Below are 26783 nucleotides of genomic sequence, written 5' to 3'. Positions count from 1 at the left end.
TTCCAGATTTTGCGACAGGAGACTTTAAAAGGATATGGTTTATGAAAATGGTACAGTGCGTTAAAAAATTGTTGTGTTTCGGACTTGTTTCGTAATTATTATTATTATTATTATTATTATTATTAAACCAAATTCCCTTAAAATTTCATAGATTTTCAAATCGACACAATACTTAAATAAAATTATCATTTTATACGGTCAAAATTATTTAACTTTTATTTATTCAATACATTGCCTAAAGAGAGTTGGAAACCAAAAATTATTCCCATACATTGCCTAAAAATAGTTGGAAACCAATAGGTTAATCAAAGTAGAGTTGAAAACTGATTACAACTCAACAAATTATCCAACCTCCTACAACTATTAATAAATAAATATATATATATATATATATAACAATGTATAAGCTGAAAAAGAATGAAGAGCCATGATAATTGAAAGAGCTATATTTAGGATTTTTATTTTTTGGCTTTTGCTTTTGACACTGCTAATAGAATTGAGAAATGATATCTCTACAAAACTTTTACAATATTTTTATAACAAATCTTAAGTGGTAGGTTGTTACTAGTTGTTATTGTTGGGGCAAAAAAGTAATATTAGTGTTAGTTTCAAATTTAAACCAATAACAACTAATCACTTGTAATTTGTTGTAAAATTATTATAGACGTAGCATCTCTCGATAGAATTAGACATACAATGAACTTGGTGTGGCTAGCTGTTGCTAACATGCTCAAAGCTCAAGCATGACTCCATACAACCATATAGTACCTATGGTATTCTTTTTTCATGGTTTAATTTAGTTGTTTTAGATGCTCTGGTTTTGAATTACTCTTTGCCTCAAGTCTTGCATCTTAAGTTTGGTACCCTTTTTTTTTTTTGTCATCTACATTATTATTATTTTTTTAATCTATGCTCTTTTAATTCTTCTGTTGGATATTTGAAATACATACGTTTATTTTATGTCTATGATTGTTTTTGTTGTTTAGAGTTTACACTAGTAAAACTTATTCCTTTATATATTTAAAAAAAAAAAAAACTATTTTCCACAATTATCATTTTATTTAAATACAATTATTTTTGTTTAGTCCAAACTTAATAAGGAATGAAACTCTATCTTTCTAACAAGTCCAATAAACTCAAACTCATCATTATCATTTTTTTTAAACAAATTTTTTTTTTATTTAATCCAAACTTAACAAGAAGTGAAACTCTATATCTCTGATAAGTCCAAGTTAAACTCAAACTCAAATATTGATAATTTATCTCCAAATTTGTTAAGTTGATCATGAATACTATAAAAGCAAAGCAAACGCTAATTTCTTTTTTTTAACCAAGTAGAGGTATGAGCTCTTCTTATGTTATTTTCTTCTCCTCTACTTTGTTTAAAAAAAATAAATAAAAAAAATTATTTTATGGATTTTCATGTATTTTTTTAAAAAGTAATTTTTATACATATGAACCACCAAACTCTTTTTAGCCATTTTTTACAAGATAAAAAAGCTTGCAATAATTGAAATTATTCTTTTGAATATAATCCATCTTTCTCTTATATTTCTCTATTTTTTAGTCATATATATTTTGTTTTTTTTTTTCAATAATTTCTAAGTAGTGAATCATATGATTCTTTAATATTTTTTAGCCTTTTAGAAGTTTTAATATCTGAATTTTTTTTGAGTTATTTTTTTGCAGTATCTAAAACTGACAAATTTTTTGTAAGCCATTGCATGTTTAAGCAATGGTTTCTTCATCAAATTGAAGTTATACAAGAACAAATCATGCAATAGTGTAGTTTCTTAAATTTTTTATAAAATTATTTTAGTCTACCTCACTATAGGGATAATGGCCCAAAATTGTATGTTAGGCTTTGAGCCTTAGCCCAGGACGTTGATTGGTCCAAGGGTGAGTAAACAGTAGTGAGGATGTTAAGTTTAGAATCTCATGAGTAAGATGCAAGCAAAAGAGCTGGGGAAGGTGGTCCGAGAAGGGCTATCTCCTCAGATGGGCAAAGCGCAGATCAAATATATATTCTATTTCTAAGTGACCTTCCAGGATACTTTATTGATAGGGACATGTATTGTAAGTGTACAAGGGGGATGAAAGCTTAGAAATATCTAAAGAAAAGCTACTGTCACCTCATTGAATATTCTGCAACTAACTTTCTGACCACATTTATGTGAAGAAGATCCTTGAACAGTGTTGTCTTGGCTATCCTAACTCGCAGAGAGCCAGAAAGGGTGTCCGATGGGACAAGCACTCAAGTAGTGGCTTAGATGATCAACAAATGGAAGACCAAGATCATTAAAAGAGAGATATATAATGTAAGGGACCCCTAGAGAGGAAGGGATCGAAAAATTAAGAGGAAAAATACTATAGCAATTAGGAATCAAACTTGTAATCAAACTTTTAAAGAAATATATAGGAACCAATCTCCTCGGACATTGTTAAGGACATCTTTCCTTAGTGTAAATTTGTTATTTTCATTCCTTTGTCATAGATATCTATTTTACTTGTTGCTTGATTCATTAAATCCTAATTTTCCAATCCATTCTCTACAAATTCATTGGTTTGCACTTGTTGGGCCTAAGTTCATCTACCTCTTAGGCTAGGAATCCAAGTTAGGTCTTTACAATTGACGCCGTTTGTGGGGAGATTACTCAGGTGATAGTGAGTGTAACGGTGAACGATGGTAGGATCAGGTCCCTATCAAGGAGAGTCTACAAGGTCCCGACGACAAGATGAATTCCTTAATCCTGAACGTAGGAGAAATCAAAAGGGTAGCGTTCATAGCACGTATACAAATAGAAGCCACTCTTGAGTTAGAAGTCACGTCTCTCAAAAGCAGAATAACAGAGCCATGCAGTTGGAGATTGACCACTTAAAGAGGGAGTTGGGCCATGCACAGCGAGGGCGAGCCACCTCCAACTCTGACGTTTCCTTTGATGATGAAGAGGATGCTAGTTATCGATGAAGATCAAGAACCCCACCCAGCGAGTCTTTCTCCTACGATGAGAAGCACCATCATAAACGTAGATATAAGAGCTTGCCTCGCAAAGGCCTGGGAAATGACGCTATGAGCAAGGTGTTGAACCAGATTTTCAGATCGCCCTTCATGCCCAGGATTGAAGAGACTTCCTCAGCGATTCAATCAACCTATGTTCACCATCTACAATGGTCGAACAGATCCTATGGAGCATGTGAGCCATTTCAACTAGAGAATGGTTGTCCATTCCAAGAACGAAGCCTTGATGTGCAAGGTGTTCCCCTCCAGTCTAGGACTCATGGTAATGAGATAGTTCAATGGCTTAAAGGCGGGTTCCATAGATTCCTTGAAGGAGCTCACCCATACATTTGGCTCTCATTTTATTACTTGTAGCAGAGTTCCTTGGTCCTTAGATTCCCTACTGTCCTTATCTATACAAGAAAGGGAGACCCTGAAAATATACTCAGACAGATACTAGGAGATATACAATGAGATAAATAGTGACTTTGATGATGTAGTCATCTGTACCTTTAAGATTGGCCTACCAACCAAGCACAGTTTAAGGAAGTCTTTGACAGGAAAACCTGTCACTAGCGTGCGCCAACTCATGAACCAGATTGACAAGTATAAGAGGGTTGAGGAAGACCAGCAACAGGGGAAAGGTAAAGCTAAGGTTATCCCTCAAAAGAGGAGGGATTTCAGGTCGGACCGATATAATAACAATCGACCTCGGAGGGACTTTGCTAAGCAACCAAGGCCTGCCAATACTTCGGCAGTTAATGTGGTGTTTCGAGAGCTGGTGCACCAGGTTCTAAAGAAGATCAAGAATGAGCCATTCTTTAAGTGGCCAAATAGGATTACAAGAAACCCCATGAGGTGCAATCAGAACTTTTACTGCCAATACCACTAGGACCAAAGACACACTACGAAGGACTGTAGGAATTTGTGGGATCATCTGGACTAGTTGGTCCGAGAGGGAAAACTGAAGTAGTTTTTGCATCATTCCAGTGGTCTACAGGAATTAGCAAATCTAGAACCCTGGAGAGATACTTCTTCAATACCTCCTTTGGGTACGATAAATGTCATCTTTGCTACTTTAGGAATGATCGATTTCTGTACTTCTAGAGTGACGTTTGTGGCTCAGCTGTCCACCGAGGACACTAATCCAGAGCCAAAGGGGGCTAAAGTGGATACACAACTGACACTAAGTTTTTCGGATGAGGATAAGATTGGAATCATATAACCCCACGATGATGCTTGGTGGTCACGCTCAAGATTGGGGGATATGACATGAAAAGGGTGATGGTGGACCAAAGCAATGATGCTGAGATAATGTACCCTGACTTGTACAAGGGGTTGAACTTGAGATCCAAGGACTTAATAGCCTACGATTCACCCTTAGTGAGTTTTGATGGGAAGGTAGTCATCCCAAGGGGCCAGATTAAACTACCTGTGGAGGCTGGTTCAGAAGTGGTGGAGGTGGACTTCATCGTGGTGGATGCTTATTCCCCCTACACGGCCATTATGGCTAGGCATTGGCTTTATGCGCTAGGAGCTGTCTCTTCTACCCTACACCAGAAGGTGAAATATCCGTCAGGCGGTCAAATTAAAGAGATTGTTGGGAGTCAATCCATGGCTAGGCAGTGCCTAGTGGTAGCCATTTTACATCAGCCTAAAACTGAGTCCTTGGCCTCTGCTGAAAGAGGCTTATAACAATTAAAAGCTCCGGATTTGCCTATCAATGGATTAGCCGAGGAGGCGAAATGTGAAGATTTAGAAACGATTGTTGTTAGTGATGATCCAAAGAAGTTTTTTCAGATTGAAGCTCAGCTGCCTCTTCTAGAGAAGGAAGAGCTGATAGAGTTTCTTAGGAAAAATGTTGATGTGTTCACATGGAGCGCTTACGAAACCCCGAGGGTGGATCCGAGCTTTATGTACCATCATTTAAATGTTAATCCATCTGTCACCCCCAAAAAGCAACCACCTCAGCGTTCGTCAAAAGATTACTTTGATACTGTCAGAGACAAGGTGATGAAGCTCAAACAGGCAGGGGCTATCAAAGAGGTTTTCTACCCTGAGTGGCTGGCTAATACTGTGGTGGCGAAGAAGAAGAGTGGTAAATGGCGAGTGTGTGTAGACTTTACAGATCTAAATAAGGCTTGCCTGAAGGATCCCTCCCCTATGCCTAGGATAGACCAGTTGGTGACGCAATTGTAGGACATCCTTGGATAAGTTTCCTAGATGCTTTTCAAGAATACCACCAGATACCACTAGCCTTAGGTGATTAGGAAAAGATAGCCTTTGTCACTCCCACTAGAAACTATCATTACAAAGTGATACTTTTTGGGTTGAAAAACGCAGGGTCTACCTATCAAAGGATGATGACTAGAATGTTTGAACCATAGTTGGCCAAGAGTATTGAGGTCTATATAGACGATATGGTGGTGAAGAGTAAGGTGGTGTCCCAACACGTAGGAGACCTTGGAAACATTTTTGAAATTTTGAGGAAACACAAGTTATGCCTTAATGCTTCCAAATGCTCTTTTAGTGTGGGATCAGACAAGTTTCTAGGCAACATGGTAACTCACCAGGGAATTGAGGTTAACCCCACCCAAATTAAGGCCATTAATAGTTTACAATCACCTCAAAATCTCAAGGAAGTCCAGAAACTGACTAGAATGATTGCTGCCTTGAACCAGTTTATCTCTCAGTCAGCAGATAGATGCGGACCATTTTTCTTGTTGATGAATAAGTGGAATGGATTTGAGTGGACCGAGGAATGTGTTTTAGCCTTCTGGCAAGCTTAAGGATTATCTTTCTCGGCCTCCTATCATGTCCAGTCCTGAGGTGGATAAGTTCCTGTTTGCTTACATTGCTGTGGCCCTTCATGCTATAAGCTTAGTCTTGATACGAGTTGATAGCGGCATACAAAAGCCAATTTATTATATGAGTAAGTCACTACATGAGGCCGAGGTCTGTTATCTACCACTAGAGAAAGCCATTTTGGCAGTGGTACATGCTACACGTAAACTCCCCCATTACTTCCAGGCACACACAGTAGTTGTCCTAACTCAGTTTTTGCTCTGAAGTGCTGATTACACGAGGAGGATTACTAAATAGGGCACAATCCTAGGAGTTTTTGACATCAAATACATACCTCGTACCTCTGTCAAGGGCCAAGTCCTCAAGGATCTGGTAGTCAAATTTGCTAAATCCTCATTGGAAGTAGAAGCGGAGAAGTGTGACATGGATGAAAAATTAGTTGGCATAATCTTCCAACAAGATCCCTTATCCTGGAAAGTATACGTGGATTGTACAGCAAATTAGAAGAGATCCAGAGTGGGGCTAGTTCTAGTATCCCCTAAAAAGATTATTATTGAGAAATCATTGAGGCTGGACTTCTCGACCACAAATAACGAAGTTGAATATGAGACTCTACTGATAGGAATGACCATGGTTCAAAGAATGGGTGGAAAGGCAGCAAAGATGTTCTCAGACTTAAGATTGGTCGTTGGCCAAGTGAAAGGAGAGTTTGAAGCAAGAGATGAAAGAATGCAAGGGTACTTGAGTCAGGTTAGACATTTGCAATCAATGTTTGAATCTTTCAACCTATTGCATATCCCTAGAAGTAGAAACACACATACTGATTCCCTAGCTATGCTTGCAACCTCCTCAGCGTAGAGTCTGCCTCAGGTCATCCTTGTAGAGGATTTGTGCCCACAGAGGTGAAAAAAGAGGTGGTCCATGTTCACCAAGTTAGAGTAGGTCCTAGATGGATGGACCCCATGATACTATTCTTAAAGGAGGATATCCCGCCCAAGGAGAAATCAGAAGCAAACAAGGAACGAAGAAAGGCTTCTCGATTCTAGCTGTACGAGGACCAAAAATTATATAAACGCTCATTTTTTGGGCCATACCTACTATGTATACACTCAGAGGCAACAAAATTACTCCTTAAGGAGTTATATGAGGGGATTTGTGGAAGCCACACTGGAGGCAGATCCTTGTCGTACAGAGCCATCACTCAAGGCTATTGGTGGCTAAACATGCAAAAGGAAGCAAGAACGCTCCTTTTCTAGGCCATACCTACTATGTATACACCCAAAGACAACAGAATTACTCGTTAAGGAGTTACATGAGTGAATTTGTGGAAGCCATACTGGAGGTAGATCATTGTCGCACAGAGCTATCACTCATGGTTATTGGTGGCCAAATATGCAAAAGGAAGCACAAGAATATGTAAGAAAGTGCAACCAGTCAAAGATTCGTACCAAACATACACCAACCAAGAGGAGTCCTTAATCCTCTATCTAGCTTTGGCCCATTGGCTCAATAGGCTTCAACATTGTAGGCCTTTTCCCCAAGGCAACAGGAAATAAGAGATACTTGCTAGTTGGCATGGACTACTTCACTAAGTGGGTTGAAATTGAGCTCCTGGCAAATATCAGGGATGTGGATGCTAAGAAATTTGTTTGGAAAAACATTGTCATACGGTTCAGGATCCTTTGTACCCTCATCTCGGACAATGGCCTTTAGTTTAATAGCAAATCTTTCAGGAGATACTATTATGACTTGGGAATTACGAATAGATATTCTACCCCAGCTTATCCCTAAGAGAATGGACGAGCTGAGGCTGTTAACAAGGTCATAGTGAATGGACTCAAGAAGATGTTAGATGATGCGAAGGGAAAATGGGTGGAAGAGCTGTCGCATGTCCTCTAGACATACCAAACCACACCTCATAGATCAACAAGGAAGACCCCCTTTTAATGACTTATGGAGTCGAAGCGATTATTCCTTTAAAAACTGGCTTCCTAACGCCGTGGACAAGTTCTTTCAATCCGAGCGACAATAATGGATTGCTAAAAAAAAGCTTAGATTTTATTGAAGAAAGAAGAGAAAATGCAGTGGTCTAATTGGCATATTACCAACATAAGCTCAAGCAAGGTTATGATGCCATGTGAAGCTGAGACCATTAGCGCCTAGAGACTTGGTGTTAAGAAAGGTTTTAGGTACTACAAAGAACCCAGCATGGGGAAAGTTGGGGCCCAACTAGGAGGGGCCATATTGCATCACCTCGGTGGCTGGTATAGGAGCATATTTCCTTGAAGACCTAGATGAACATGTAATACCACGCCCTTGGAATATAAACAACCTGAAAAAGTATTATTATTAATAAAAGTTTCCTTTATCATATGCTTATTTATTGTGTAGATACATCGTACGTCCTATTATCATCTTTTTAAGTGTTTAAATAAAGCCTTAATCATGCCTGGCTCCTCGAACCACATGCTTTGAGTAAATTAAACACTTTATGATATCTTTCTAAATGTTCAAACAGAACCTTAGTCATGTCTGACTCCTTGGACCACATGCTTTGAGGAAATTAAACACTCTATGACATCTTTGTAAGTGTTCAAACAGAACCTTAATCATGCCTGACTCCTCAGACCACATGCTTTGGGGAAATTAAACACTATGACATCTTTCTAAGTGTTCAAATAGAACCTTAGTCATGCTTGTCTCCTCGGACCACATGCTTTGGGGAAATTAAACGCTCTATGACATCTTTCTAAGTGTTTAAACAAAACCTTACTCATGCCTAGCTCCTCAGACTACATGCTTTGGGGAAATTAACATTTTAGGACATCTACTCATTCTATCGAAGTATTAAATAGAATCCTAGTCATGTCTGGCTCCACAGACCACATGCTTTAGGTAAATTAATACTTAATAACGTCTATTCTTTTTTCCCAAGTTTCAAAGCATGTCTCAAGTTACACTCAGCTCCTCGAATCAGTAACTTAATGTATGTTAATGTTCTTAGATATCTATATAAGTATTGAGTAGAATAAGGGTTGTCTGCCCTATTGTTTCTTTACAAGATATATTATTCATCCCCATGAGATTCAGCCTCTTTTGCAGAAGGCCCAGCTCTTAGTACAAGTATGTGATAATTCTCTTTATGATTGGCACTTGTTCAATTTATTTGAATTAGAAATAATGCAATACTTTTGGATTTTGTTAAAGAATGAGAAATAACAATCCACTATTGTTCGCAATCTTGGCTAATACTGATAAAAGAATAAAGGTTACAAAAAAAAAAGATTCATGGAAAGAAAGGTAAAATCTTTTCATTGATTAAAAGGATAGTCTATTACAAACAGTGGTGAAACACCACGACAAAATATATATATATATATATATACATGCAGGAAGATAAAATAAAATTTTTTATAGCTAGGCTTTTGCTTACGGAGGGTCCTTTTTGGGATCAGCTGTCTCAGATTAGGAATCCCCAGCCTTGGACTAAAGCTCTATATCCTTAGCCTGGGAGACCATATCCCTAATTGTGAGAGCTTCCTCAGAATGTCTAGCCTTCACTGGTGGCTGAGCCTCTTCACCTTTCCTAACCCTTTTTGAGACTTCAGCATCGGGAGGAGGGGCTTGGGTGGTGAGGAGCTGCTTAGGAGGAGGGAGCACATCTGGATCTTTTCTAATGTCCTCTAGGAAAAAGATATTCTCAACACTCCTCAGTTCAGAAGTGGCAGGAACCCCTGCCCGATTGAGCGCTTCCGCCCATGTCTTGGCGCAGTAGTCCCTACACACCCTAACCACTTGTTCAGCTAGCCTGGTCTCTGTCCTACACCCCACATTCATAGGATGCTATCTTCTCGGCCTCAGCAACTTCACTGGCCACCCAAGTTATCTCCTTAACTTTTTGCAACTCCGCCTTGAGTTCCAAGACCAACTGTCTCTGAGTGGCCAGTTCTATCTCAATCATATGAACCTGTTTGGGTCGGTCCTTGGCCTGGGTCTTCGCGTTCTTTAATCTGGTTTTGGCACTCAAACGTGCCTTCTCCGTAGCGGCCAGCTTGGTATGCTCCTGCTTAAGAGCCCCTAATGACTTCTCAGTCTTGGCACGGGTGTGGGCCTCCACCCTAATCTGATTAAGGGTGTTATTGACCCACTCCTCAGTCACAAAAATTTGTTGGGTAATCTACATAAAAATAACGGAGAAATCCTATGTAAAGGAGAGAAGGAATGAAAGAGTGGCTAAGTATTCAATTCAAAGATATGTCAAATTACTTACCATGGCAAGTTCCCTCTTCAGGGACAAGAACAAGTCTGGCTGCTTGAAGCGCCTAAGAGCATCCATATCTCTGGGAAGGAGAAGTGGCTGCTTTAGGGTTTTAGCAACATAGCCCACATGCCTTCCTTGGAAGTTTCAGACTGAAGCATCTCAAGGAATGGGGGTGCCGTCCAACTCCAGCCTAAGGGCACAAATGCGCTGTGGTCAGCGCACCTCGGCCCCTAAAGAGTCCTCATTGCTCTCCACCGAAGTCTCCCTTTACTTCTCTCTGTTTGTTTTTGGCTGTTTGGGGTCTTTTGGTGGGGCAATCTCCCCTTCCTCGATCTCTTTCCCTTTCCTTTTCTTCTTTTACAAATTTGGGTCGGGATGCAGGCCAAGGGAGGAAGGGAGAGGGGGAAGAGGAGGGTTGGAAGGAAGTTGAATCTTTGGGGTATCCTTAGATGATGACCCTTTTCTCCCAGCTACTAAGTCTTTAAGGTTCCTCCTTGGATTTAAGGCCATCTCTTCTTCCTCAAAGCTAGTATCAACCCGAGCAACCATAAGTCTTGGAGAATGAGCCACAGAGAATTTATCAAATTTCGCCTCTAAATCCGAGAGCTCTACAAGCCTGTCTGGCGCCTCTCCTTCTTCTTCAAAACGAAATTGGTCAATCTTGGCCTTAAGAGATAGATGTGAGGAAGCTGTTTCCTCCCTCAAAGCAGCTACTTCTTGGGTGGAGCGTTGAAGAGGCAATTCGACTAGTGGAAGATCTCTTCGAGCTAAGAAAACTAGGCAAAGAAATGTCTATGCGGGCTAATCTTGGATCATCGGCTCTTATCGCTTGGTCCGCGTCCTGGTATATTCTTGACAGAGGCTCGAAGTCAAGTATCAAGTGGACGACTCGCAGCGTCTTCGCTTATAAATATCTCTAACCACAACAAATTGTTGAGACCCAAAGCGTTGATTAGGCTGAGTCTCAAGGCAACATGCCGTTTATCTGCAAAAACATCCAAGAAGGAAATCATGGTCAGATTGATGAAAATTATCATCAGAGGAAGGAAAAGTATTGAAATTGAAAGGAAGTAAAGCTAAGAGAGCTAAATCCCTTGCCGAAGGACCTAATCCTAGGGTATCCCACCTAGCTCTCCCTCTCAAGTTGGGCAATGAAGAACGTCGTGCCAATCCCTGGAGATGATCAGGTAATCATCCTTCAAACCCTTGTTGGACTTAGGAAGACATGTTACCATTCTAACAGTGTCGGACCAGGACTTGAGATAAAATCTCGCGCTGACAAGGGAATGACACTCGTACATGTGAACGACGTCGTGCCATGTGAGCTCTAAATTCATCTGCTTGTTTAGAGCATCTACACTCCCTAAAACTCTAAACAAGTTAGGAGCGCATTGATGGGGACACAGCCTGTGGTTGATTAGGTAATCTCTAGTTATCCTACCCATGTGAAGTGTCATCACTCCCTCTATAAAGGTGATCATAGGAATGACAACTTCACATTCTCTTCTATATATAAGAATTTGGTTTAGGGCACAATATTGCAGGGCTACTCTCTGCGGGATGTGGTACCTAGCCCTAAAACTCTCCATGGCGGCGGGAGAACTTACTAGGTGCTTAAACCTACCCACTTGGTCAAACTAAGGGGAAATTGATGAAGTTTTTAAGAAAAGGAAGTGAGGAATGAAAGGCCGAGGAGATTGGCCGAGGAGAGAAGATCGTAGGAAGGAAGAAACTTACAAGAATATGTGCGAGTAGTGCTTCTGGTACTTCTTAAAAGTTTGAATTTCTTAAAGAAAAAGGCTTGGGAAATGCCGAAAATTATGGTAGAGTTTGAATTTCTTAAAGAAAAAAAAATGAATATTAAGTAGTAAAGTATGGCAGAGTTGGGAAATGCCCAAAATTATGACCTTCATTTGAATTTTTTACAGCTTAGAAAAGAAAATTGGCAAGGCTGGATAGAAACCATAAATAGGTTGGAAGGAAGGGCATGCATGATTTTGCATCCACTAACCGAATTAGAATCCCACATTTTGCTCTCCTTTCAAATGACACCTTCTTCCCTTCCCTACCAAAATGTCCACTCATATCTCCTCTTTTATCTCCCGGAAACCAAAACTCATCCGTCTTTTCTTCCCACCAAATATTTTTTCAGCATCTCCTCGCCAGCTTTGCCTACGGGCTGGCTAGCTTGAGGGCAACATTCTTTTATTTTTATTTTTATATACTCTTTGAAGAATATTATTAGTGGATTCTTCAACGCTTGCTTTTATTTTAATTTTTGTTTCTGGATTCAATCAAGCATATGATTAGATCATTGGCACACACAGTTACAGACATGAGTTGCTTCCCGTGCTTCGCGTCCCAGAGGAGTACGAATACAAATAGCAAGAGGGAGCACGTTTCTCCATTTGATGAACACACTACATCAAGATCGCCTGGTAATATTTTCATCAATTTTTTTCTTCTTCTTTTTGTCCTACTCCTACATATTATATGCCTATAACAGATTAACCAGTTATATAATTCGCTCAACTTATTATGATTTTTAATTCCTCTTTCTCTATTGCAATTTCCATTTATTGCTATGAAAAGGTTTGCTCCTTACGAAAATTTTGTTACCGTTTGGGATTGTTCTTGAAATATAGACAGCTTGTAAAAGTCTAGTTGACAAGTCAGTGAACCACATTTGACATCCAATTTCTTTGAGAAATAATCTTTGAATTGTTGACATGTCTTTCACCTATTAAAAAAAAAAACATTTGGACAACTAACTTTATAGGAGTTTTTTTTTTTTCTTTTTTTTTCATAATTTTAGTAGTTACAATGGAGAGGGTGGATTTGAATCTTAAATGTTTCTTTCAGAAACACCGTTGAAGCATGATACTTTTCATTCCAACATAAGATTTTCTTTTTATTTTTTCCATATATCTAATTGAGAGTTTGTACAAGGTTCAGTAGCTAAAACTCCGCTAGTTGTGCGTGTAGAGATTAAGAAACAAAAGGCTGCAGTTTGTGAAGTTCAAGACAGAAATAGTGCAGCAAAAACTTTCACTTTCCGTGAGTTAGCAACAGCAACGAAGAATTTCCGCCAAGAATGTCTATTGGGTGAAGGTGGATTTGGAAGAGTCTACAAGGGTACGCTTCAAGCAAGCGAGCAGGTTACCTTAATTATAAGGACCCCTACCTTTTTTTCCCCATTTATTATTGTTATTTTTTCTTTTCAATGAATAATCTCTAACTTTCTCTGCCATTAATGTGTTGTGTTGTGTAGGTGGTGGCAGTGAAGCAACTTGACAGAAATGGATTGCATGGTTACAAGGAATTTCTTGTGGATGTTTCAATGCTCGGTGTCCTCCACCATGAAAATCTGGTCAATCTCATAGGATACTGTGCTGACGGAGATCAAAGGCTTTTGGTGTATGACTACGTGTCAGGGGGTTCTTTAGAAGATCATCTTCTTGGTATTATTAATTTCCTCAGTTCTTGTTTGATTGTTTCTTTAATTCTATAACATAATCAGACCAGTTTTGATTACCATTTACCTGTGTGCTTTTGTGTTTGTCTAATAGCATACTATTCTAAATTGCAGAAATTCTCAAGGCCATTTATATATACTTCTTTAATTTCTTGCAATTCAAGCAAACTTGTGATAATGTTCCAATCGACGATGTTCCCTTTAATTATTCCTTAAAACATTAAAGTTTATTGAAGCATTTTCCATCCATATTTTTTATGCAGATATTGGACCAGATCAGAAGCCATTAGATTGGTTTACAAGAATAAGAATTGCATTTGGTGCTGCTAAAGGATTAGAATACTTGCATGATAAGGCCAATCCCCCTGTCATATATCGTGATTTAAAATCCTCAAACATCTTGCTGGATGAAGATTTTAACCCAAAACTGTCTGATGTTGGACTAGCTAAGCTTGGCCCTCTTGGGGACAATACCAATTTATCGTCGAGGGTGATGGGTACGTATGGTTATTCTGCTCCAGAGTACACAAAATCATGTCATCTCACATTGAAGTCAGATGTGTACAGTTTTGGAGTTGTTTTACTAGAGCTCATTACTGGTCGAAGAGCCATTGACACCACAAGACCGATTGAAGAGCAAAATTTAGTTGCTTGGGTAATTCTATTTACTAATTTATCTAGAAGAGATATATGTGCCTTCCAACTCCTGATTTTATTCTTTTTTTTAACTTCAAAAAATAGTAATTTATAGATAACCAGAAATTATGCATACACGTTGAGCCCTTAATAATCGATTATCTGTTAAACTACGTTATTTTCTATTATGTTCATGGTTAAACAGGCACAACCCATATTCAGGGACCCAAGAAGGTTTCCAGATATGGCTGATCCTCTTCTTAGAAAGCAATTCCCAGAAAAAGAATTGAATCAAGTAGTTGCAATAGCAGCCATGTGCCTGCAGGAGGAAGCAGCAGTCCGTCCCTTTATGAGTGATGTTGTAACTACTCTAAGTTTCCTTTCTACACCTCCACCAGAGATCATCCAGCTTGCTCCTCTTCCATCGCCTGCCACACCTTCTCAAACTGAAAATCATCACATTGACCACAATACTTCAGATGATGAAGATGAAGATAGTGAAAGTAGTGCAATACACCAAGATGCAGATAGTAAAGCTGCAGACATGCTGGGGAGTGACAGTTCAGATTCAGACCATGAGGATATTGATATAATAGATGATGAACATGAAGAGCATCATGATCATGGAGATGCTTCAGATTATGAGGATAGAGAGACAGCATATTGTGAAAATGAATACCAAAAAACCGTTCTTATGGATACTAAAATACGGCTTTCCCATAACTCAAGTTGCAAAAACAGCAGCAGCAGCAACAGATCACATAATGGAAGAGCTTCTTTGATGCACAAAGTCAGCAGCAGCTTTAGTTCATATGAAGGAAGAGTGTCATCAAGCCATAGCAGCAGCAAGGGAGCACACGATGGAGATGGACGTGTATCTTCAGTCAACAACTGCAGTAGCGGGGATTTATCGTAGGAGATTGCTTGCAAGTGTTTGTGTTTCTTCCTGAATATCACAAAACGAATAATTCTTCATCTTTCTTTTTCTATTGCCAGGAGCTAATCTTTGTTTATAGACCACAACAGAAGCAGCACTGAATTACAAGTGATCATCTCCATTTCACTGTTAGGAATTTTTTTTTTTTTTCACAGTGTACGATATGACATTAAACACAACTTTATATTTGTAATGTTTAGTCTAAATCTTGAAATAGATCCATTTTAAACAGGAAGGATCTTTTATCATTTATAGAATATAAAAGGTGATTTTAATGACATTACTCAAAATATTCAACAGGGTACTTATTTGTAGTGCCCATTCATAAATTACTTATTTTAAGACGGGTTTTATCCAAAAAGAGCAAGTTGGTAGAAAGCCACGTTAATCTTTTTTGGACAAGGGAAAGCCATTGGCCCCTGGGGACAAAAATTTCTAAAGGTGGTAATGTCCTATTTCATATTTCAAGATTTTTGTCATTCATTTTATGCACAAACTTAATTTAATTTTTATTTTTTTAAGAAATAATTTTATTTATTTTTATATAATTTGATAGTTACAACAAAAGAGGATATTCAAACCTTGGTTCTTTTAACAAATGAGTGAAATTTATGCCATTAAACTATGACATTTTTGTGTGTTTCTCTAATAAAATTTATAAAATAAAATAAAATAAAATAAAAACCAAAGAAATCCATCATAAATTATGAGTTTAGTTACATGTTACACCCCAAAATTATAAAAACTTGCAATTAGCACCCTTATTATATAACTAAACCTTGTGTCGATGCCTTGTGGTGGTCTGACCACCCATTGCGACGACGATCGCGCATGCTTGTGCGTGCAGGCTCGGGAGCTCGAGTGCTGTGAAGAAAGGTAGACCTCTAGTGTGTGACTAGAAAATGAGTCAATTTTAATGGAGCTACCAAAGGTAAGTGTAGTCGTCACCAATCATTGGGTTATTTCTAAGGTGTGATGATCACCTCACTCTATTTGATTTTATTACCGATCTTAGGCTAAGAAATTTTTCCTAATCTAATATGAATGGGTAAAAAATCTTGATTTTTAAGTTCGAAAGTCTGGTTACGTGTGGGGAAGGTGTTAGGCACACCTCACAATGCTTGTCAGTAAATAGTCCTTTGGTTTGATAAAATCATAAGTTAAGGACATTGGCAATTAAAAACAAGCTATTGACACTGGCTTTCGGGGCTTTAAATGGATTGGGCTTTGAGGTTTGGTTTCGGAAAGGGTGTGGTCTTGATCGATACTTCCCTAGTGTGTTTGGGAGTGGTAGCAAATTTCCACGACGGAAATCCAACAATATATATTTCGCCTTATTTTCATAGCGGAAATTTAGCAGCGCTTCGCCTTAGGTGCGTTATAGCACACAAAACACTATGCTCACCAAGCTTTCGCCATGAGAATACAGCAAAAAAGGTGCCTCATTTTCATGGTGAAATGCTCGTACTAGGACATGCCGGAGATCTTCAAAGCATCAAGAATATTGATGCGTGTCGCATACATGGGGAAACCAATGTCACTTAGGTGACATGGATCAAGACAATCACACCGCGATGATCATGCACACAATATAACATGAGTATGCATATACAGCAATTGCCTTGGGCACATACCCACACTACAAGGTGAAAAGCACTCATGACTAGAGAGGGTCACTCATATAGCCATGAAAGTCCATCATACAAAGTGCATGATCACCCACATACAAGCATATATATATACATATATATATATATATACATATATATATATATATATACATATATATATATATACACACACACACATACATACATCACAATGCTATCACACAGAGTAAGAAAGTAAAACAGACACTGTCAACTTTCCAAGAATATGGCCTAGCAAGGTACAAGAAATGTGAAACTGACAATGCCATACCCAGGGAATGCAGCCTAAGCAAAGTGCAGGAAAGATAAATGATACATGGAGACGGAACCCTAATACATGATTCTAGGGAAAGGCTAAGAGAGAGGGAGAGAGAAAACAACACTACAAGGTGAAAAGCACTCATGAATAGAAAGGGTCACTTATATAGCCACGAGAGTCTATCATACAAAGTGCATGATCACCCACATACAGGCATATATATACATATACACACACACACACACACACACACACACACACATACATAATTACAATGCTATCACACAGAGCAGGAAAGTAAAATAGACATACAAAGTGCATAATCACCCACATACAACCATATATACATACACACACATATACATACATCACAATGCTATCACACAGAGCAGGAAAGTTAAACAGACATTGTCAACATTCCAAGAATATGGCCTAGCAAGGTACAAGAAATGTAAAACAGACATTGCCTTACCCAGGGAATGCGACCCAAGCAAAGTGCAGGAAAGATAAAGGATACATGGAGAGGGAACCCTAATACATGATTCTAGGGAAAGGCTAAGAGAGAGGGAGAGAGAAAACCACTCGGAGAGGCTAGGCCTCCTAATCTACTGAACATTGCCCTTTTTGGGATTACGTCTTCTTGGTTGCATCCTTGCCTTTATTGCTCACGCTTAGGAAGTTGCACCCTCACTTTAAGCATGTACATGCAACAAACAAAGAAAGCAGCCAGTAGACAAGAAAAGGGGACAACAAAGAGGTAAAGGGAGCACGCAAAGAGACACACTAGCAAAGAGGGCCAACAAACATGTTAAGCACACAAAGGAGCAAACAAACATGTTATCAAACAAAAGGGAGTGTCCTAGGAAGACAAATATAGGTTTGGATTGTGTGTCCATAGTTCCATGAAATTGGAGTATGGACGACACATGTGCCATTAATCAAAATTCCTAATTGGGACTCAGGGTCTCGTGTATCAAAGACAGGTGTGAACCCACACGAGATAGTAGAAATTAGGCTTGATGACATTGTACACACAATTTTCGCAAAAGATAAATCAAACGATCACAATGTGGTGTAACAAATTATCAATTTATATTGACTTGTATAATGTGAGTATAATCCTCTGTATGAATCTTTACAATGAAAAAGTATAATAGATTCCTATAATTCGATCTCCAAGAAACTTTACGATCCAAAGGGACTATGAAGCTTGATCTTGAATCGTGCTTTGATGTTTCTAAGTTGAATGAATAGTTGAACGTACTTGATTTGATGCAAGGGCTGTTGGCTTGATCTCGAACTAGATTAAAGGATAATCCCCACTTTGATTTGAAGAAGTAGGAATAGGCCTTGATAAACAATGAAATTCTAGTAAACGTTAGAGATGATTGTCTATTTTGGCAGAGTGTTAGTAGAGTTTTCTCTTTAAGTGTCTGTCCCCTTTCTCATATGAGAAGCTTCTATTTATAGGAAACTAAATAGTATTTAATTTGGGAATTTTCTCTCAGCATTTATTGAGAGTTAATTATGAATTTAATTTGGTCTTTCATTTAATAAGAACTTTCCATATAAGTCTTTTCTTCTGATGTTGCCATATGGCTTTCTTCATTTAATGTTGCCATGTGGCTTGATTTCATTCTTCGATCATCCACATCATCAATTTGAGATTAATTTGATCACAAATATTTTATTATGAATAATCAGACGGTTATGAATACATCATAAAATTTTGATGTCTACAAATGCCCCCACTTCAAGATTTGGCTTTGTGTCCTTCTGATGCAAGGAAGACGAAGCTTGAAGTATTCCTTCATATCTTTAATGATAGACTTGGTTTTATGGGTACAAAAGGCTTTCATCCAAGTGTAATTTGGGCTTCTATCATCCCGATGCTGTATATTATAGCTTTGCCATCCAAGATATCTTTTTTTTTTTTTTTTTTTACCATATGGAGTGCACACCCCTTGTTTTTTGCACACTAGGGTTTCACTTTCATGGGCCTAGTAACACACAAAAATACATCCCCTTTGGAGTGCAAGCACACCTTAGTTTTGTTAGGCAAGTCGGTGCCACAATTGTCTTGCTCGGCAAGCATTTTTTTCTTTAGCCACTCTCTTACAAATCACTAGGGTTTCTTGTGAGTGCCACATCTATAAAAGGACTTGATGTTTTATGGTTAGAGGAAATTGAGTGCCTTTTTTTTTTTTTTTTTTCCTTTCAGCTGTAGTAGGCATTCTCCCTCTTTTTCATTCTTTATTGTGCTTGTCCTTTTATTTTATTTATTATTATTTTTTATGTTGAACCATTTGATTTACTCTATGCAGGTCATAGAAGTTGGCGTTGCGTGAGCCAAGGTTATAGAAGCTAGCATTGCGTAAGCCAATCATCAATTTCAAGCGAGTTATAGCATCCTGTCCTTCTTGTATTGGTGTCCAAAAGTGAGTTGTTGCATCCTATCCTTCTTGTCTTGGCATCCAATGGATTTGAGCAACGACAGTCCTCTAGCCATCCTTGGAGATGGGGTGTATAATCTTCATTTGCACATCTTTCTCATGGCCCTCGTCTTGCGGCCATCAGTGAGAGAGCTTTATCAGTGCATCCTTTTAACTGCCTTTGCCTTGCTTTCGTCTTGCAGCCATTAGTGTGAGCTTTGTCAACACATCCTTCCATCAGTGCGAAAGCTTTGTCGGCGGATCCTTCTAACTGCCTTTGCCTTGCCTTCGTCTTGCGACCATCAGTGTGAGAGCTTTGTCAGCGCATTCTTCCATCAGTGTGAAAGCTTTGTCGGTGCATCCTTTTGACTACCTTTACCACTGCCTTCATCTTGTGGCCATCAGTGCAAGAGCTCCATCAATGCACCCTTCTCACTCCTTAATCACTACCTCCGTCTTGTGACCATCAATGCGAAAGCTTCGCTTACGCATCCTTCTCACTGCCTTCACCATTGCCTTCATCTTGCGGCCATCAATGCACTTTAGGTACTTCAACTCCATCTCCTATGGTCGCTTATGGTGATGATGCTTCCAAAAGCAACGAGCATGCACTAGTTCTTTGTGTCCTACTTGGTACTAGGAAATATTGGCTTGTCCATTGATCCCACTTCTATAAGGGATAAGGTGACCCATTGAGCTCTCCCCTAGAGAAGCCCCTCTCTCTCAACTAACCCTCAAGTCCCCTCCCTCCCTATAGGTTCTTCCTCTCATTATCTCCATAAACTCTCCATAACCCCACCCTCTGCCTCTCAACAATGGACTAGAATGTGATTTAGGGCATCCAACATCTTCGCCTCACAAAGGACGAAGAAATGGACATCCCTATCACAACCATGATCAGATCAGACCTTATGGAAGAATGTGCTCTAAGCCTCTTTGGCAAACTCCTTTCGGATAGGCACCAGAACCAATGAGCCTTTTAAAACACTCTCAGAGCTGCTTGGAAGATGGGTTCAGGCCTAAGAATAGTTGATGCTAGAAAGGACATTTTCCAGTTCAAGTTCACCTCAGAATATTAATTGGAATGAGTTGAGAGAAACGGCCCTTAGAATTTTGACAATAACTTACTACTTCTGTGCAGATGGAGGAAAGGCCTATCAATCTCCAACATAGAATTCACCCACTCGCCTTTCTAGGTTTATATTTGAGGCCTTTCTTTTGAGAACTTGTTTGAGGATGTAGGAAGCAATCTAGGAAATAGTTTAGGGCGTTATATTGAGACTAATAAACGGTCTTAGCTATCCGAGCAAGCAAAATTTATGAGGATTCGGGTTGACTTGCCACTCAATAAACCTCTCCGAAGAGGGGGTAACATAGTGCACCTTGAAGGAGGGAAGATGTGGGTTACCTGCAAGTACGAGCGTCTCCCCACCTTCTGCTACTAATGTGGATGGCTCGGTCACGATAAAGAACACTGCTCGAGCCACCTTTTCAATCCTAACTCTCCCAAACAGTATGGAGATTGGATGAAGGGTGGTGGAAATAAAAAAGGTAGCTACGAAAAATCCAAATCCTAAAATAGTTTGGGTAGCAGAGAAGAGCGATCAAGGAAATCAAATGACAGATCAGTGCCAACAATGGTTACTTCATCAAACCCGGATTCAAAACATCTAGCAAGGACAGAAATTCAAACATGCATTCAGAACGGAAAAGGCACACTGCCTGAGGTGGTTGGTTGGCTCGAAAGGTCAACTTCACTAACAGCAGAAAAGCAGGGACGTAAGGTTACAAGAAACGTTCACATGTTGCCTAGATTAGAGGGTCCCTCACATGATCAATACAATAAAGAAGACTCGGGTAGATAGGCCAAAGATGAGTCCTTACTCGTGGGCCTTGCAAGCTCATTTCATGATGTTAGAAGATTTTATAATCAATTTTTTGCATGGTTATTGAAATTATTGTTTGATAAAAATTGATATTGATGTTATGATGTTGTTTAAGTTTTATATTAAGTGTGTTAGATTGAACTTTAAGGCTATAGCATCAATGGAATTCAGTTTTTAATCTCAAACTCAATCTATTATGTTCATATAATGGTAGTTTGTTAATGAAAAACTGTTGAAAACATTTGGTGAAAATTCTGGAAAATTTAGTTTCATGAGTTTTGATCGATTGAGAATTCCCTTCAATCGATTGAATGTTGCTTTTCAATTGATTGAACAAGAATCGAGAATCAATCAAGTCAACCCAAGACTTTGTGATGAATTTATTCAATTTTTCGACATATCGAGAATTCCTTTCGATCAATCAGATTTTTTTTGATCGATTGAACAGGAATCGAGAGTCGATCGAGTCATCCAGAAAGTTTGTTAAGATCTTCTTCATAATTTCAATCGATCGAGGGATACATTCGATCAATCGAAAGCTGTGAATTTTGAATTTTCACTAAGTGTTTCCACATTTAAAAGTGGAAGGCTATGTGTGATGAGATTACACATGATTTCTAATTAAAAACTTTTTTTTTTAATATCTAGTGGGAGAGAGATTCAAGGGTTGGATCTCACGGCCTCCATTATCAGTTCATCATATTGTGGGTGCATAAGCACCTCATCTTGGCGTATATGCCTCGCGATCCCAAAGAAGGGTGTTTACTTCATAGTACAACAAAATTGAACTTACCTATTTAAAGTAGTGTGAATAAGCACCTTGTCTTGGCGTATATGCCTCGTGATCCCAAAGGAGGGTGTTTTGTTTCATAGTACTACAAGTTTAAACATTATAAGGGAGATGAAATGTGATTACACATGATTCTAAATAATGGTGTACACTAGACTAAGTGTAATGTTAACCTCCTAAAGGAGCTGTGTCATTATTTACTTAGATGCTAAAGTTAATACGGCATATTATTAGTTTTTGATAAGAGTTATCATGACAGTACTAATAATGAGAATAGTTCTCAATCAATCATGATGTTTATAATATACTTGCTACCAAGGAATTATAGACATGGATTGGGTTGTTGTTGCATATTTTATGTTATGGTTTTATTAAAATTCCATACCATATGTTTATATACTAAATTGATAATGTCCAGTTTACTTATTATATTCATGTTTGTTATTTTCAGATTTAAATCATGGCATCATTTAGCTTACTTGTTGCATTCTTAATCAAAACAAACTGATTAGATCCAACTATGTTAACTGGAAAAGAAATTTGAACATTGTTCTAACTGCTGAAAAGCACAAGTATGTGCTTAGTCAACCTTGTCCTAACTTTCTATCATTAAATGCTTCTTTTGAGGAAAAACAATGATATGATTGTTGGTAAAAATCTAATGAGATGGCCAAGTGCTATATCTTAGCATCTATCTCAAATGTTCTACAGCATTAAATACAGGATGTAGAACTAGTTTCAGATATAATGATAAGTCTGAAGGAGATGTTTAGTGAGCAAGGCCATTTTGCTAAGCAAGAAACTTTGAGGCAGATTTATAATACCAAAATGGCTAAAGCTACATTAGTAAGGGAGCACTGTCTTAGGATGATCTCTCTTTTGAATACATTAAAGGTTTTAGGTGTCGATATTGATGGAGAATCCTATGCAGATATGATACTCCAATCACTATCAGAATCATTTAAGGAATTCAGACTTCATTATAACATAAACAAAAAAATTTATACATTGTCTGAATCAATGAATGAATTGGTGGTGGCAGAAGGCATTCTTGGTACATCCTGTGTTGGTGCTAATATGGTTGAAACTTCTTCTTCTCAATCTAAATCGAAGGGCAAGGGTAAAAAGAAGAAGAAGAAGGACTTCACCAAGCAAGATAGTAAACAAATTGCCTTAGAAGTTGCCAAAAAGGGAAAGAAAATGGACTACGCCAAAGGAAAGTGTTTCCATTGTGGCAAGAAAGGTCATTGGAAGAGAAATTGTCTAGATATGATACTCCAATCACTATTAGAATCATTTAAGGAATTCAGACTTAATTATAACATGAACAAAAAAAATTATACATTGTCTGAATCAATGAATGAATTGGTGGTGGCAGAAGGCATTCTTGGTACATCCTGTATTGGTGCTAATATGGTTGAAGCTTCTTCTTCTCAATCTACGTCGAAAGGCAAGGGTAAAAAGAAGAAGAAGAAGGACTTTACCAAGCAAGATAGTAAACAAATTGCCTTAGAAGTTGCCAAAAAGGGAAAGAAAATGGACTATGCCAAAGGAAAGTGTTTCCATTGTGGCAAGAAAGGTCATTGAAAGAGAAATTGTCCAAAATTCATAGTTGCCAAGGATAAGGGTATGCAAAGTTCATTCCTTCTTGAAATATGTTTAGTACAAAATCTCACGGATTCCTAGCGTGTGGATTTAGGTTGTACTAATCATATCTGCAACACTTAATAGGGGTTCTAGGAGTCTAGAAAGTTGAATGATGGGGAATTGTTTCTTACTTTGGCTAATGGGAGTAGAATTCCAGTTGTAGTTGTTGGAGTGTTTAATTTGTGTTTTAGTTCTAGATTTTTAATATTGAAAGACTATTTGTATGTACCTAATGTTTGTAGGAATTTAATTTTTGCAACTTATTTAGGTAAACATGGATATTGTATTATTCTGAAAGACAATGTTGCAATAAAAAAGGATAAAGTGTTTATCTATTGTGTCAATATTGTTGATGGTATTTATATTTTAACTCTTGATAAGCATGAATTATACAATTTTGAATTAGATAATAACTCTCATGTAAAATCATTAAAGATAAAGTTTCCTTCTACTAATGAAGCATATCTTTGGCACTTAGGTTTGGGTCATATTAATTCAAGCATAATTCAAAGACTGATCAAAGATAGACTCTTAGAGCCATTGGACTTTGATGGATTTCTAGTTTGTGAATCTTGTTTGAAGGGTAAATTGATCAAAAGACATTTTAATGCAAAAGGTAGAAGACCCCAAGAGTTGCTTGAATTAGTTCATACGGATGTATATGGTCCTATGTCAACCTAAGCAAAGGGAGGTTATGTGTACTTCATCACTTTTGCAAATGATTACTTAAGATATGATTATGTGTACCTAATGAAATGGAAGTCTGAAGCCTTTGAAAAGTTCAAAAAGTTTAGGGTTGAAGTTGAGAATCAATTGAGTAAACGCATAAAGGCCATTCGATTTGATCGAAGTGGCAAATACCTTTTTGGGGGATTACGTAATTCAAAATGTGATTGTATCCCAATTGACTGCAGCTGGAACTCCTTAACAAAATGGTGTAGCAGAGAGAAGGAACATGACTCTTTTAGAAATGGTTAGGTCTATGGTGAGTTATTCAACTTTGCCAATTTTCTTTTGGGGATATGCACTAAAAACTGCAATGCATATTTTAAATTTAGTTCCATCACAATCAGTTCCATCAAAATTAGTTCCCAATACACCTAAGGAATTGTAGAGTGGGTGCAAGCTTAGTATGAAATATCTCCACATTTAGGGATGTCCAGCACATATGTTGAAAGGGAATTCTGATAAGTTGGAAGCAAAAACAAAAGTATGCATATTTTTAAGGTATTCAAAGGAAACTAAGGGTTATTTATTTTATAATCATAAAGATAACAAAGTGTTTGTTAGCACCAATGCCAAATTTTTGGAAGATGATTATGTGAATCATTTTAATCCTAGAAGTAAAGTTGTCTTGGCTGAAATAGATGAACCTGTAATTGAACAACCAAAAGATGAAACTACAGATGATGTGGTCGTATTAGATACACCATAAGATTCTACTCATGAGATATCTAGTATACAAGTGTCTCGTTGTAGTGGGAAGATTATTAGGCCATTTATAAGATTTATAGATCTGGGAGAGACTTATGAAGCTATCTTAGAAAAGGCTGAATCTAATCCTTACACTTATGAAGAGGCAATGAAAGATATAGATGCACATCATTGGGTTAAAGCTATGAAGTTCAAATTAGATTCAATGTATTTCAATCAAGTTTGGGATCTTATAAAGGCACCTATTGGCATTAAACCTGTTGGTTGCAAATGAGTTTACAAGAGGAAGAGAGGTATAGATAGAAATGTTGAAACCTTTAAAGCAAGGCTAGTAGTGAAAGGGTATACACAAAAAGAAAGTGTTGATTATGAAGAAACCTTTTCACTAGTAGCAATGTTTAAATCTATCAGAATTCTTTTATCCATTGCTGCTCATTATGATTATCAGATTTGGCAAATGGATGTCAAGACTACATTTCTAAATGGCAATCTTAAAGAAGAAATCTATATGATACAACCGGTAGGTTTCATAGCAAAGAACTAAGAGTATATGGTATGTAAATTGAAAAGGTCCATTTATGGACTTAAGCAAGCATCTAGATCATGAAACATTAGATTTGATCAAGCAATCAAGTCATTTGGTTTTGAACAAAATCTTGACGAACCATGTGTATACAAAAGACATCAAGATAAAGTAGTAATAAAGACATTAAGATAAAGTAGTAATGTTCTTAGTGCTTTATGTTGATGATATTCTACTCATTGGAAATAATGTAAGAATAATGTCATCAATAAAGATTTGGTAGCCAATTTGATATGAAAGACTTAGGCAAAGCTAACTTAATTCTAGGGATCAAGTTTTGGCGAGATCGCAAGAATAAAATCTTAGGCTTGTCACAAGCTGGATATATAGATATGGTTCTAGAACGGTTTAGCATGCAAAATTCCAAGAAAGGATTACTCCCTTTTAGACATGGAGTTCCTCCGTTTAATGACCAATGGCTGAAGACTCTTGAGGAAAAAAATATGATGAGACAAATTTCCTATACTTCTGTACTGGGAAGTCTTATGTATGCCATGCTTTGTATTAGACCAGATATTTGTTATTCAATTGGCATGGTAAGCTAATATCAATCAAATTTAGGACTTAAACATTGGCAAGTTGTAAAACATATTCTCAAGTATCTAAGGAGAATGAGAGATTATATGCTTGTCTACCATAGTGAGGATTTGATTCCCATTAGTCATACAGATTCAAATTTTCAGTCAGATCTTGATTTCAGAAAGTTCATTTCAGGTTGTGTGTTCAACTTGGGAGGTGGAGCCACAAGTTGGAGGAGTGTTAAGTAATCTTGTATGGCTGACTCCACCATGAAAGCTGAATATGTTGCTACTTGTGAAGTGGCAAAGGAAGCTGTTTGGCTCAAGAAATTCTTTTTAGATCTTGGTGTTGTGAGAATTAAGTAAATTCTTATTACATTGTTTTATGACAATAGTGAAGTGGTTGCACAATCCAAGGATCCAAGAAATCATAAGAAAGGAAAGCATATCAAAAGAAAGTACCACATCATTCG

The 26783-nt window shown here is 37.9% G+C and overlaps 2 protein-coding genes across 4 annotated transcripts; both read left to right on the top strand.

The window, feature by feature from the left end:
- Positions 1-4270: 4270 nt before the first annotated feature.
- LOC112032105 (uncharacterized) lies at positions 4271-7024 on the top strand. The gene is made up of 4 exons (XM_065765038.1): positions 4271-4561; positions 4799-5096; positions 6426-6553; positions 6917-7024. The coding sequence occupies exons 1-4, from the start codon at positions 4271-4273 to the stop codon at positions 7022-7024; spliced, it is 825 nt and encodes a 274-aa protein (XP_065621110.1).
- Positions 7025-12082: 5058 nt separating this feature from the next.
- LOC112032090 (probable serine/threonine-protein kinase PBL25) lies at positions 12083-15343 on the top strand. Of its 3 annotated transcripts, none has more exons than XM_065765041.1 (5): positions 12083-12502; positions 13020-13222; positions 13336-13525; positions 13803-14194; positions 14381-15343. In XM_065765041.1, the coding sequence occupies exons 1-5, from the start codon at positions 12367-12369 to the stop codon at positions 15089-15091; spliced, it is 1632 nt and encodes a 543-aa protein (XP_065621113.1). In that variant the 5' UTR covers positions 12083-12366; the 3' UTR covers positions 15092-15343. The 3 variants fall into 3 exon arrangements, with proteins under 3 accessions (XP_065621113.1, XP_065621114.1, XP_023920566.1); XM_065765042.1 differs by having other exon boundaries at positions 12084-12502; positions 13038-13222; XM_024064798.2 differs by having other exon boundaries at positions 12089-12502; positions 13050-13222.
- The last annotated feature ends 11440 nt before the right edge of the window (positions 15344-26783 follow it).

Source organism: Quercus suber, unplaced genomic scaffold (genome assembly GCF_002906115.3).
Source record: "Quercus suber isolate HL8 unplaced genomic scaffold, Cork oak 2.0 scaffold_602, whole genome shotgun sequence".
Taxonomy (NCBI): domain Eukaryota; kingdom Viridiplantae; phylum Streptophyta; class Magnoliopsida; order Fagales; family Fagaceae; genus Quercus; species Quercus suber.
Note: the sequence above shows the minus strand (reverse complement) of the source record. Positions and strands in the feature narration are given on the sequence as shown.